The sequence below is a fragment of the Ahaetulla prasina genome, chromosome 1 (genome assembly GCF_028640845.1).
Source record: "Ahaetulla prasina isolate Xishuangbanna chromosome 1, ASM2864084v1, whole genome shotgun sequence".
NCBI classification, from domain to species: domain Eukaryota; kingdom Metazoa; phylum Chordata; class Lepidosauria; order Squamata; family Colubridae; genus Ahaetulla; species Ahaetulla prasina.
Window position 1 is genome coordinate 44,517,288 of NC_080539.1, and position 14,352 is coordinate 44,531,639.

Consider the following 14,352-nt stretch of genomic DNA (forward strand, 5'->3'; position numbering starts at 1 on the left):
AAACAAGCAACCGATATGCCTTTTTACAAATAAATATAAGCATCTGGCACAAAGCCAATCAGATTTTTAACTTTTAGTTCTGCATGCTGCTGTTGAATTTTTGGGAATTGTGTATCCTGGTTAACTCTTGCACATCCTTCAGATGATAAGTATATTCCAGCCTGTCTGTTTGCAGTTTCTGCTTCTAAGCCATCACAAAAGCATCTAAAACAATACCCTGTGAATTTTGCTTGCTAATTACTGTATTCATTTTATACAAAATATTTTCTTTTGCTTATGTTTTTTTGTAAAGGACTCTCATAACGTTGCTATATTATTAACTTGCTAAGTATTTCATTTTTATTATGGTTTATTATGTTTCTATCCCGCCTATTCTCTCATCTTCATGGTTGAGCAAAGTCTTTTATTCATGTCTTTGCATTTCTTCTGAATTCTGCATTCTGACAGCTACATCTCACTGGAGCCATGGTCTACTAGCTATATTTCTTCTGCCTATGATTCATTTAACCCACTCTGTTTCTATTACTGAGGTTAAAAAAAAAGGTGCACATTTTTCAGAATCTCACTATCAGATTTAGGAGAAAGCCCAAACTGAATAAATTTTATAGCATCTCAATAACTTAGTATATTTTGGCATGTAATCCTAGTTGCTTTTTAGTCAAAAAGTGAATCAAAATTAAATATTATGCAGTACTTAATAAAATATGCATCTTCTTGTGCTTTTGGGATATTTTATTATGCAGTACTTAATAAATAAAATATGCATCTTCTTGTGCTTTCAGGATATTTTTCCTCACCAAAATAAGAATCATCCCCAAAGGAGCTTTCTCGGGATTTGGAGAAGTGGAAAAAATGTATGTATTTTCAAATATATTCTGTATGTCTAGTTTATATATCTTCGTGCCTTGGTCCCTTGTATGCCTTCTCTCCCCTGACCCACAATGTTTTAATTGAACCAGCCTAGAGCAACTTCATGCCTTCTAGATATGCTCAACATCAGTTCCTATTATTCCCAGCTAATATACAGAGCAGACACGTATAAGAGTGACAATCCAATTATAAGAGCCATCAAATTGGTACAGATTGAATTAAACTGGAATACTGATGTGGATTTAGTGAATGATCTGCAGAGAGCAAAACAGAAGTAGGCTTCCAAAGCAGTGTTATCTAGCAACTCGAGAGATAGAGAGAGAAAGAGAGAGAGAGAGAGAGAGGGAGAGAGAGGGAGAGGGAGGGAGGGAGGAAAGGAGGGAGGGAGGGAGAGGGAGAGAGATACACACACACATATATGGGGTTTGATATTCCTTTGGCCACCAATTGAAAGTTGCTTCTCAGTAAATAACCTTAAATCCTGATTCCTGGAACAACAGCACACATGGGAAATATGTAAATTGCAGTGTGAAGGTCATATCCAGCAAGCAATTTGATAAGAGCCCATATTTATTATTTAATTCTGTAGCAGAGAAAGAAATACCCAGACTCTCTCATGATCCCAACTCAGCAAAGCTCGATCATCTATTTCAGAGAATACACTTATTCAAGGGCTTAATGCTTCTCCTAAGACACCTGTCCACCAGGCTCTTCATTCCAACATGCATTTTCACTACCAGCAGAGACTTTGGAGGGATTGGCCTGAATCCAGTGGAAATTCATTTTCCTTGTGAAACCTCTTCTTACTGGAAAAATTTAGTACATTGAAATTTTCATACTCATTTTCTACAGATAGGGCCTGAGAGAGAGCCTATTTGAAGCCATCCTTTCCTCTGAAAGGATGGATGAATTTTTAATTCATGAAATTTCTGTGGAAAATATATATATTTATTGTGAGATTTATTTATTTATTTAAACAGATCGGCAGGTTGCTAGCATGCCATATGTGTATTGAAGTATCTAATTTGTATACCGCAGACGAACTGAATTTTATCACATAGAAGCATTACATTATTAATAGTTGCTTCCTTCAAACAGCATACTATTCATTTTAATATTGGTGCCCATGTGTGTGCACCTAAACAACCATGATGTTATAGAGGGGGAGGAAGAAGCTCACACAAGGAGTTTCTTGTTCTAGGTGCACATATATCACTTCATTATTTAGTTTGTGTCCAACAATTATTGTGACTACTGCGATAAATGTTTTAAGGCTTATATGTTTGATTTGTGAGCTATTTCATATTTCATTGCTACTTCTCATCTGCAGATGCTGCTGATGCTGATTGCTCTCATTTGCATATTCATTACACACCCCTGTTTTCAGAGCAATTTCCCCACAGAGTTGCCATAGCACATTGGTGTATTTTCAAAAGAAAGTCACTCTTTAGCATTTAGAGTTTTGTCTTTTGATTAACAGTATCTGTCCCTTGTATCACCTCCTCAATCAACTCTCTTTCACATATTATACAAGGTGGGCAGCTCGTTTCCAGGTAATGAAAGATGATATAAACATTTTACAGATATATTCATCTGTTGCCCATACTCTCTAAAGAATCTTGGTAATTTGCATAAACTGCCCACTCCAAGTAAGCTCACATAGAGCCTGCCTTATTTTCTGCCTTAGTTCCCCCTCAAGACTCAGAAGAAACACCAAGTGGGAGAATTGCAATCTCCCAAGAAATCATTATTTAGCCAACTGCAAAACTCTCTACACAGGGTTGCCCAGGAAGAGCATTTGGAAATTTAATCAGTGCAGAACGTGGCTGTGCAGATAGTAAATGGTGCCAGATATATATGGCGCATATGACACCACTTTTGCGTGACCTGCATTGGTTCCATGTGCTTCTGGGTGAAATTCATGGGGCTGGTTGTTAAAGCTCAGGTTGCTTGAAGGATTCCCTTTTTCCAAGAGTTTCTATTCATCTACCCATTCAATGTGATCTAGTAGATCAGCCAAAGAATGTGAGTTGGCAGGGACTAGAAAACATGCTTTTTCTGTAGAGGCCTCTGGTCTATGAAACATTATCTCTTTGGAGATTACAATGGCCCCATTCCAGTCAGTCTTTCATGAGGTCCTATAAACCTGGCTAGGTTTACAAGATGGGGATACTGAATGTGTCAAGGGCCCCATTTGCTGGCTTTATTACTACCTGGTCAGGTAACTCAGGTGCTATGAATATTTATTTTGGATGTTTTTACTGTTTTAAAATGTTTTAGTGTTTTAATTGTAATATACAGTATGTTTTAAACTGTAAGCTACCCAGAATCATTGACTGAAATAAACATCTATAGAAATTGAAAAAATAAATAAGTAAATCAACACACACACACACACACACACACACACACATCTTGATTTTCCAGACTACAAGATACCACTTTATTGACTGTTTAAACTCAAAACATTTCAATAACACATAGAAGTGAACAACTCCAAAGAAACGTTTTGAAGGCTTCAAAACATGTTTTTGCAGCATGGGATTCTCTTAAATCTTACACTTACTTGGAGAAATGGGGAAATCACTTCAAAGACTCTAGCAATTAGAAGTTTTACTTTTTTTAATTTTATTTTAACATAAACATATTCACACTTAACAAAAATTATCAGTCCACAGCACTAGACTATTGTATTATTCCTTACAAATCCAAAATCAAATCTGGAACATACAGCTTGCAAAAAAAATATTTTTAGAACTTAATTACTCTATGAATAATAACAAAAATGAAACAGACCGTAACTTAGAATTAGACAGGCTAGGGAAGCAAATTCTTCATTTCATTCCAAGAGTGAAAGAGTGGACATGTTATGCAAGAGCTACAAGACCACTAAGCAAGTGAGCAGCTGGCTCCATGGCATTATGTGTTTGTCCAGAAGGAAAGAGCCATGAAGTTGCTTTGGTGTTGGGGGGCGGGTGTTGGTATTGGCTGGGAATCAGGAATGGGCAAATCTTGTAATTACAACCTAGGATGTCAGTCTAAAGCAAACCTTGTTTGGTGAAAATTACAATCTTTTCAGATTCTTTGGTAGGTTCCACTGCATGGAACACTAGGCTGTTCGGTTTGCACTTACAAACCTTTTCAGAACTGGGAAAACAGGTTCTAGCCCCATGGCGTCTGTACTTCCATCAGTTGCTATTAAGTATTGCTCTGAACCCATTAACTTTTTTTTATTTTGTCACAACAGTATACGCAAACATCAACATAAAACAACAACACATCATAAAAGATATATATAAGTAAAAGTATGCAATAACTATATTAATTTGATATAATGAAAGGGAACAATAGGACAGGAACGGTAGGCACTTTTGTGCTCTTATGCACGCCCCTTATAGTCCTCTTAGGAATGGGGTGAGGTCAATAGTAGACAGTTTTTGGTTGAAGTTTTTGGGATTTTGAGTAGAGACTATAGAGTCAGGTAGTGAGTTCCAAGCGTTAACAACTCTGTTACAGAAGTCATATTTTCTGCAATCAAGTTTGAAGCAGTTGACATTAAGTTTGAATCTATTGTTTGCTCTTGTATTATTGCGATTGAAGCTGAAGTAGTCTTTTACAGGAAGGATATTGCAATAGATGATTCCGTGTGTTAAACACAGGTCATGTCGGAGTCGGCAGAGTTCTAAGTTTTCTAACTTTAACAGGGTGGGGATCATCTGTAAGGTAATGTCCATCAAGCTTGTACTTATTGTTGGGGTTCTTTTTTCCAATATGTAAGACTGAGCATTTGCTGGTTGAGATTTGGAGTTGCCAAGTTTTAGACCAATCGGATACAAAGTCAAGGTCCTTTTGAACGGTAGAAGTATTGTTAGTGGTGTTAAATAGTTTGACACCGTCAGCAAAGAGAACACAATGACTTGAGATAAGGTCACAGAGATCGTTTATGTATAGTATGAAGAGCGTTGGTCCAAGAATGCTGCCTTGGGGAATGCCACTTTTGACAGGAACATTTGATAGAGCGTTGCCAATTTTGACCACTTGTTGTCTGTTTGACAGGAAGGCATTTATCCAATTTTGAAGAGGTCCTGAAATGCCGTAGAATTTTAGTTCATGTACTACTGAGTCAAAAGCTTTGCAGAAGTCTATGTAGATTGCATCTATTGCTTTTCCTTGATCAGTGTTAGTAGTCCATATGTTTTTGCAGTGGAGAAGTTGTAAGTTACATGATAATTTTTTTCTGAAACCAAATTGTTTATTAGAGAGTAGGTTGTTTGTTTCAAGATAGATTGGTTTATGATAGATTCCATTACTTTGCATGAGACACAACATAGAGAGATAGGTCTGTAATTTTCAACTAGGCTGGGATCTCCTTTTTTGAAGATAGGGATGACTGTGGCTAGAGACGAGTTTGGGAAGGGAACTAGTCGTGAAAGCTTTATTAAAGATTATGCTTAGGGGTTCTGCTATATTAATTGAAAGTTTTTTTAAGAAGTATGCACATAGTCCATCAGGTCCAATAGATAATGATGGTTTCAAGTTGTGAAGAGCTTTTTCAACATTATCTTCTGTGAAGTCTATATGTGTTAAGTCGTTGTTAACATTTTTAGTATGATTGGGGAATGTCGGATATGACCCATCGCTGTTTACAAAGACTGAGCCAAAGAATGTGTTAAAGAGGTTTGCTTCTACCTCTAAGTTACCAGACACTTCAAAAAGTGAGTTTACAGAAGATGTGATAAATGTAAATTAGAAGAAAGGTCCTGTTCTCCACAGATTTATACAATCAAGGGACTTTGGAATAATGGGAAGACAGGCAACAAAAAACGACCTCAATGATAACATTCAAAACCCACCAGGAGAAAATTAAAAGACATTCTCAAGTACTCTGGGGAAAGGATTGCAAAGCTAAAGCCTCCCCTATTTGCCAAATGTGGAGGCAGATTTTTGAAACATTTTTTAACATTATTTCAGCTATTTGGTTGGTTTTAAAAAGATCTTTCAGGTATCTTAATTAAATTACAATTCATAAAATGCTTCCTCTTGAATAGCATCTATATGAGTTAAATATCAAAATGCACAGTGAAGTGCATGTAGATTAGGTGGTCTGTACTCTCCAGGGTACACTCTCAGTGAGCAACAATGTAGCTGTTATGCATAATCTCTACTAATGTAAATTAAGAGTGTTTAACTCCCTCTTTGTCCTAAGGCCAATGTGCACACTGCTGAATTTTCATAATCATATGCATTTCTTCTCAAGCACTGGAGAATAGCCTTTAATAGGCTTTTCTTATTCTTAAAAAATTGGCATGTGGAAAAAAAAACCCGTTTGAATGCCAGAAACGAGATAAAATATGCCACAAATAGTTTGGATGTTCAACCAGTAGTTTGTGGATAATATTTCATCACTGAAGTACTTTTAGTTGAGCCTGAAGGACTTTTATGGTATGTGTTTATTCTATTGCCTACTGAGGATCCAGCAGCAAAACTGCACATACCTCTTCCCGACATAGATTATTGCTTAGAAGAAGGATGTGCGATCCTCTCAACCCAGGGGCCACAACCAAATAGCTGACTATAAAAGATAAAATCAGTTATTTGCCGCTGAATATCTGCAACCTCCAAAACACAGGCTGATCACAATATAGATACTCGGCAGCAAATAACTGATCTTTAGCAATGTGATTTGGGAGTTAAAATAAAGTGGCAATTATCAAATCTATTTTCCATTTCAATCATCCACCTAAAATAGCCCAAAAGGCAAAAAATATGTTGAGTTCCTTACTCTAACAACTCCCTTTTATGCAGTGGTGAAATTCAATTTTTTGTACTACCAGTTCTGTGGACATGGCTTGGTGGGTGTGGTGTGGCTTGGTGGGCGTGGCTTTTTAGGCATGGCAGGGGAAGGATACTGCAAAATCTCCATTCCCGCCCCACTCCTGGGGAAGGATACTGAAAAATCTCCATTCCCACCACACTCTGGGGCCAGCCAGAGGTGGTATTTGTTGGTTCTCTGAACTGCTCAAAATTTCTGCTACCAGTTCTCCAGAACCTGTCAGAACCCTGCTTTTATGACTTGTTTTGCTCTATCCACCTAACTAGGAGAGCACCTGACAGACTGTTATTTACCATCAAAGCCTATCAGTCTGAGTGACCTTGACCACTATGTTATGTTTTCAGTTTCTTGAAGAAGTAGCAAAAAAGAGTTGATCGTTTATATTATTCCTGCTAATAACCTACTACTACTGGCTATCAAAGACCAGGTCTTTTCCTAGATATATTTTTAAATGTTTGGAATCAATGAGCCAAGAGCAATACTGCATAAAACCAGAGTTTATGGGACAATCAGAGTGCTAAATATTTATAAGCTCAGGCTATATACCTAGGTCAACCTTTATATATACATACCTGGTTATACATGAACCATTATATGGGGAAAATGGTGCACAGAGGAAAAGTGATATTTCCTTCTCAGCTGGGTACCAAATTGTAGCTATTGACTTATCTGCAGAACTCAATGGGGCTATTTGCAACCTGCACAATGCTTTCTCAAAAATTCCTGAAGCCTTGCAACAAGGCCACTGCAAAGAGTTGGCTCAAAATGATGGCATTGATTTCAGCAATCCTAATTTAGTTTACAATGCAGAGAAAGAATGATAAAGTTCTGCACTTTTTAAGTGCGTGCAACATATTTTGCCCATTTATGTAGCAATTACATTCTGTTGTACATTATTATGTTTTGCTTTATTTCTCTACAGTAAAAGATGTGTATGCTTTTGCATTTTAATTTGCATTTTAATTTATAGCAACCTCCTGTGCCAAAACTTTAAAACATAGATGAGTTTAGAACTTTGCTTCTTAATTGGCGATCTGCAGCTATTCTGCCATTTCTGTATAATCAGAAAATACAAAAAGAAATATTTAAATGCACTGATTTTAAAGTTGTGGGATAATGTGTAACAGGAGAAGCTCTGGACATTTAAAAAAATCATATTCATGCCTAAGAAGAAAAACAAAATGAAGTCTGTTCCTTAATTCTGTTATTCTTTGTCACCACTTTTTAAGAAAATCCATAGTATTTTATTTGAAGCTGACCTTACTTAATCATACCGATTGTGAGAAGCTGAAGGCTAATTAGAAGACAAGTTGCTACAGTAATTTCTGGGTCATGAACCAAAAGAAAGAATATTTGGTAGTTTTACCCATAATTGTTTATAGAGAGTAGCTGAGGCTTTCAAAATTAAAGATAATTCATTCAAATCAATTCTGGAACACAAGTGAGTTTGTGACCTATCACAAGGAATATTTTGCTGCTGTTTATTTTCTTTTCACAATTTCTAAGTTATATGCCACTTTAAAATCAGTTATTTAAGAAATAATAGTGTCCATGAGTGCACGTACAAGTAGATTCATAGATAGATGGATGAAAGATAGAACTCTGTCTGGATATTAACAATGGAGCCATTTCTAAAACCTGATTTTGATCTTCATAATTAACTTGGATCAGAAAGGACAGCATAAGGAACTTTAAGAGTAACATCTGGGGTCATGGCACTTTACAAAACATAAAATTTGCAGAGCCTTCCCAAAGAGATTTGCAAAATATAAGAGGGGAACACAGAATATGACAAAGTGGAGAAAAAAATATAAACAAGAGATCAACTTGTAACAATTACATTCCTTGGGAGGCATGCTAAATATGGTTGTTTTGGTCAAGACAGCTCTCAGTTGGTTAATTCTACTGGAAATTTCCATTCAAGATAGAATAAGATAGCAAGAAAATCCAGGAATTAAGGAACTGCAGTATTGGAGCCATTTGGAGATGAACTAGTTAAACTGAAGGTTTAGAGAAATAGCCAGGGAAAAAACTACCGTATTTTTCAGTGTATAAGATGCACCTTTTTATCCCCAAAAAGAGGGTGAAAATTTGGGTGCATCTTATATGCCAAATATAGCCCCATCCACACGCCGCCCCCCCACTCTTCGGAGGTTGTCGGCCTAAAATCCCCACTGCTGCGTTTTCCTGAGGACATGCGGCTTTGCGGATTGCATCAGGGAGGAAAACGCGATGCATGGAGGCAATGCTCTTGCGAAGCAGGGACTTCTGCACGAGAGGTGTAAGGCTAGGTGGCTCGCCACCTTGACTGCCCCTTCTCCAGACGACCCAGGCTGAGGGCAGTCAGCTTCTGCTCCTGGCCCAGAAGGCGGATCTGGCCAGGAGGAAAGAGAAAGTGAGACTGTGGAAAAGGAGGAAGAGGAGGGTGCATGGCTCTGCAAATTGTTTCGGGGAATTGAGGAGGAAAATGCCGGAAAATGCAATGCATGGAGGCAACACTCTTTTTCCTCCCTGATTGCCCAAAGAAATTCGCAAAGCCGCATGCCCTCCTCCTCCTTTTCTACAGTCTCACTTTCTCTTTCCTCCTAACCAGATCTGCCTCCTGGGCCAGGAGCAGAAGCCGACTGCAGAAAAGGAGGAGGAGGGCATGTGGCTTTGCAAATTGCTTTGGGCAATTGGGGAGGAAAAAGAGCGTTGCCTCCCTGCATGGTGTCTTCTGGCGTTTTTTTCCTCAATTCTCCGAAGCAATTTGCAAAGCCGTGCGCCCTTCTCCTCTTCCTTTTCCACAGTCTCACTTTCTCTTTCCTCCTGGCTAGATCTGCCTCCTGGGCCAGGAGCAGAAGCTAACTGCCCTCAGACTGGGTCATCTGGAGAAGGGGCAGGCCAGATGGCAAGCTACTTAGCCTTACACCTCTCGCACAGAAGTGCCCACCGCAAGAGGATCACCTCCATGCATCGTGTTTTCCTACCCAATGCAATTTGCACAGCTGCGCATCCTCATGAAAACGGTCTTGCATCTTCAAGGAACTGGTGGCTTGCTGGGTGCTGCGCAGGAGGTGTAAGGCAAGACGCTGCTACCCGAAAACTATTGCCGCAATCTCTGCTGCCTGGAACCGCCCAAAAACGCGATGCTCTTTCTTTGCCTCTGCACACCCCATTTTTGGAACTGGGGAGGCGGTGGAGATCACGGCAACAGTGTTTTGGGTGGCAGCACCTTGCCTTTTGCCCCCTGCGCAGTGCCTGTTTCGCCAAGCAAGTCCCGACCTCCGTGCTTCCCCAGGCCATTCCGGTTATCAAAATCTGAATGGAAGTGAGGACGCCGCTGATCCTGATGCTGCTAGGCAGAGGCAGAATTCTTTTTTTCTTGTTCTCCCCCCCCCCCAAAAAAAAGAATTAAGATGCGTCTTATACTCCGGTGCACCGGAGTATACACCGAAAAATATGGTAGGCAAAGGAGTAGAAGGCTAGCAAGATCTAAATAGAGACCAGATATTAGCATGATTAATTTAGGTCTTCCTGAGACTCAAACCTATCTGACTAATTGTCTGCCAGAACATGAGAGGAGGAAGAGGAAGAGAAGGAAGCGACAGCGAAAAAGCTTAAAATTTAAGCAGCATAAGCCTAACTATTGTTTTTCCTTGGCTCACTTCTGAATTGCTAGACCTGCCAAAATAGTAACTTCCTTTCTGTTCCTTTCTGCATGCATAAATTAGAAGGTAAATATTACAATTATTTTAAGCATAGTATGTTCTCAAATAAAAAACAATCCCTTTGAGAGGGAGCTAGTATTCACGGAGGTAGAAGCTGCATCTAGTTGTTCAGCTTGGCTGAATTGCAAGAGACAGCTCATAAACCTAAAAGACACATTTTTATAGAAGATGGGTTGGTTTGTTTAATTCAGAATTTGATTTTTTTAAGTGAAATATACAGTGTCACTGTAAAGCACCTGCTGTTCCCAGCTTCATCATAATGTGTAATGTAGTGGAATTAGCAATAGAAATGCAATTAATCGCATTTCTCATTATGAGTGGATAATTTATATAAGGGTGGAAATAAATTTTGGTGTTTGCATTTTCTAAGTTGTTTATAAGGTTAATTAAATATATTCTTTCTCTACTGTCTCCCTCCTGGGAGAGAAAAATAACACTTACCAGCCCAATTTATTCTAAGAACTTTGTCAAATGCCCTAAGTGGATGCAAAGAAGGTGTGAAGAAAGGAAGATATTAACATTTATAGTACATATCTCAGCTTCAGCCTCCAAAAGTTCACCTGAAAACCTGAACTGACTCCCCATATTTACATATTGTATTTCTGAACCTGTCCAGTCTGCCTTTAATATACACTGATTGTCAATCAGATCAGTAGAAAATTGGCTTTTCTGTGAAGATTTCATGTTTAATGGAAATCTTTTCTCATGGGAGATATATCTGGAATCATCAATCAACCTTTTAAGCAGACCTTAAAAGGTCATCCATTTTGAATTGTTTTTCACAAACTGGCTAGGGGGGTTTTGTAAAAAAATTCTTCATTCATAAAGCTGATGGTTTTAAATTCTATTAATTGTTCAATATGCTATTTATGAGTGTATTTCTAGTCAATGAAGCCTTCAAATAGCTAAGTCCTGTGTGATATTACAAATTTCCCACTCTCCACTTTTAAGTGCTAGACCCATTAAGGCAGGTCTTTCCTGTTTCTTTCATTGACTATTAAACAATTGTGGGTTCCTGCCTCTTTTGTCTGTTGGTTTTCTAAGCGAGATATTGCTTCTCTCTTTCCTCAGGCATTGTCTATGCATTCCATTACATCATGTTAGACATGCTACATTGAGAATATGGATTAGGTACAAATCCAGGTTGTGCTCAAAAACACCTTTGTGGCTCTCAGCACAAGAAGCATTTTAAAGGCAGAAATAATAGGCAAATACAAAGGGTTAACATTTTGTGAGATACTAGAACTTTGTCACAAGGAATACAAAATAGTCAGGAGAAGAACTGGTAGCAAAAGAACATAGTTGTCAATAACTTCTTTACAGTTATTAGAAAGATTGAAAGGAGACAAAAGAGTTTATGGTTCTGAAGATTGTAAGACTGAGTTTGGAATGAATTTATTTATTGATTTATTTAGTGCATTTATACACTGTCGCTTCACTATTGAAGTGAATCTTGGCTTTCAGATTAAAAAGATCTATAAAACCCAAAAAAATCAAAAGACTACATTAAAAAGATAGAGTTAATGGCCTAAGTCACACTACCCCAGATTGCATATTGCCCTTAGATCCCCATACCAGTTGACAGACCCAAGTTTTAATACTCATGCAGAAGGCCAAAAAGGTGGGGGCCAGCCTCACCTTAGGGGGCAGGATGTTCCATCAGGTAGAGGCAGTAGCAAAGAAGGATCCCTTCCTTGACACTGCCAGTCAAAATTCTCTAGCTGACAAGATCCATGATATGCCTTTTCTCCCTGACCAGATGAGATGGTACCTCAGGTAACAATGCCATGAGCCCACACCAAGAATTAAACATCATTATGTACAAATTAGGAGCATGTAATTCTTAAAATGTGTATTTACTGAAATTTGAAATAGAGGAAGAACCAGGTTAAAGAATATATGATAAATTGGACAAAAATTTGGGGCTATAATATATAGATGAAAAAAAATGAGAAAATAAATGGTTGAAAGGACTGAAATTTACACTGTTATAATCTTCAAAAGAACTTTTTTTAAAAAAAAAGAAATGATGTATTACTCATATATATCTATACCATATAGAGTCACCCCAAATAGCAAGATGGGTGGTATAAATTTAATAATAAATAAAATGTCACCAGAGAAACTATCTAGGATATATAAAGTCATTGGAAATGTAAACAACAAGAAAAGATATATTATCATGCTTAGTGGATATGTTTAAAAGCTAGAAAATTTGGAAAGAATGGAACTCCAAAATAAAATTTTCATGATTGATCTGGAGTCTGTTCAACGGAAGTACAAAAAAACCCCTGGGTTTTACTTTATGTAGATATATACATACATACATACATACATACATACATACATACATACATAGCCATCATTCTGTACCTTTTCAAGGTAAATACATTATGCAGAGCACAGAAAAGAGCAAATAATAGTAATCCAAATAAATTAAAGGCATAACATTCAAGAAAAAACCTTATATATGAGGAAAAGTAGAAGGTTGTAGGTTATCTTTATGTTTAATTAGGTGTTCATTATTTAATCTTATTTCTATTAGTTTATATATATTAAACTGTTTTATGATGTCAGCCTTGAAAATCATGATTACATTTTTGGGAAGAAAAAGAAATGATAAATGATTCCTTATTTTTATTTCCCTTTAACACAGGAAGATCTCTAAAGTTAATCCCACTATTGTCAAACCCACATTGAGTCCAGTTAGACCAACACCTATATGTATGTGGACAGAGTTAATTCATCATATCGATTGAGGAAAATATTTGTAGCTCATGATTAGAAGAAAACAACCAAGCTTAGAGAGCATCAAAAAACCCCTCATTAATACATCATGCTAAGAAATACTGCAGCCTGGTTTGCTTGACAGCAGTTTGTGTATCTATGGCTATATATTTATATTGGATAAACATACCCAACCTATGTTACTCAACCAACCATGATTAAATAAACATGTTTATTGCTGTGATATTGCACATTCTTTCAAGTTGTTACTTATGACATACATAAGTATGTCATAATGAACAAGCGAATATGAACAAGCGAAATTACATGGACAGCAGAATGACCTGTATTATTGTGTTTCTAGGCAATCATGCCAATAAAAGTGATGAAGGTTTAAACAAACTACTGAAAATCAAGAAGAAAGTTTTTAAGCAATTCTCTTGCTGATGGTTGATCACAAGTACAGTACTATATCTGAAAGGAAAACTAGGTTCTTTCTCCTAAACATTAACCTTTTAAATTAAGAAGATTATGTCTCATTATGGAGAACAGTTCGGTGCTAAAAAAAATTCTTAGAGATATGATTTTAAAAGCAATAGCTTGCTTAATGGACTCCAGTTTACAGCTATTTAATTCTTGAAAATTATCAAATTTTTGAATGATTTGTTTTCATACATACAGTATTGGCCCTATTAACATTTCCAGTCATTTTATTTCCACTTCCTTAACAGAGAGATCTCTCAAAATGAGGCACTGGAAACGATAGAATCAGATGTTTTCTCCCACCTACCCAAGCTTTATGAAATGTAAGTAATAAATGGAATTAAAAATAGAAAATTTCATTAAAAATGTAATGAATTAATTGATGAAATTATATAAATGTTAGTTATATTTATCAAAAGAAAAGGGGGCAAAAGTCTATCCCACCATTGGTAACTACCATGATCTCTTTTCCTTGCAGCCTGAAAAAATGTACTATTATTTTTATTTTAAAAAATAGAAATTAGCCCTTGGCTGCCATTTCTTCACTTCTAGACTGAGTAAAATCATTATAAGGCATCATCCACCTACATTCTCATGGAGAGTATTGTGAAGATGTGGTACCATCACTGAAAAGATTGCCTCTTTTTTCCTGCTTGCCTAATATTGAAAATGGTGGCACTTGGGAGAAGCGTCATATAATAATCTAAGACAATAAACATTTCAAAAGGG

At 37.1% G+C, this 14,352-nt stretch overlaps 1 protein-coding gene across 1 annotated transcript in view; it reads left to right on the forward strand.

Annotated features, from left to right (window-relative positions):
* The window catches only part of FSHR (follicle stimulating hormone receptor), a 96,161-nt gene that overhangs the window by 48,592 nt on the left and 33,217 nt on the right, over positions 1-14,352 (forward strand). Inside the window, exons 2-3 of the mRNA XM_058164984.1 lie at positions 783-854; positions 13,872-13,946. Of these exons, the coding sequence (XP_058020967.1) occupies positions 783-854; positions 13,872-13,946 (147 nt within the window). The remainder of the gene's footprint in view (positions 1-782; positions 855-13,871; positions 13,947-14,352) is intronic.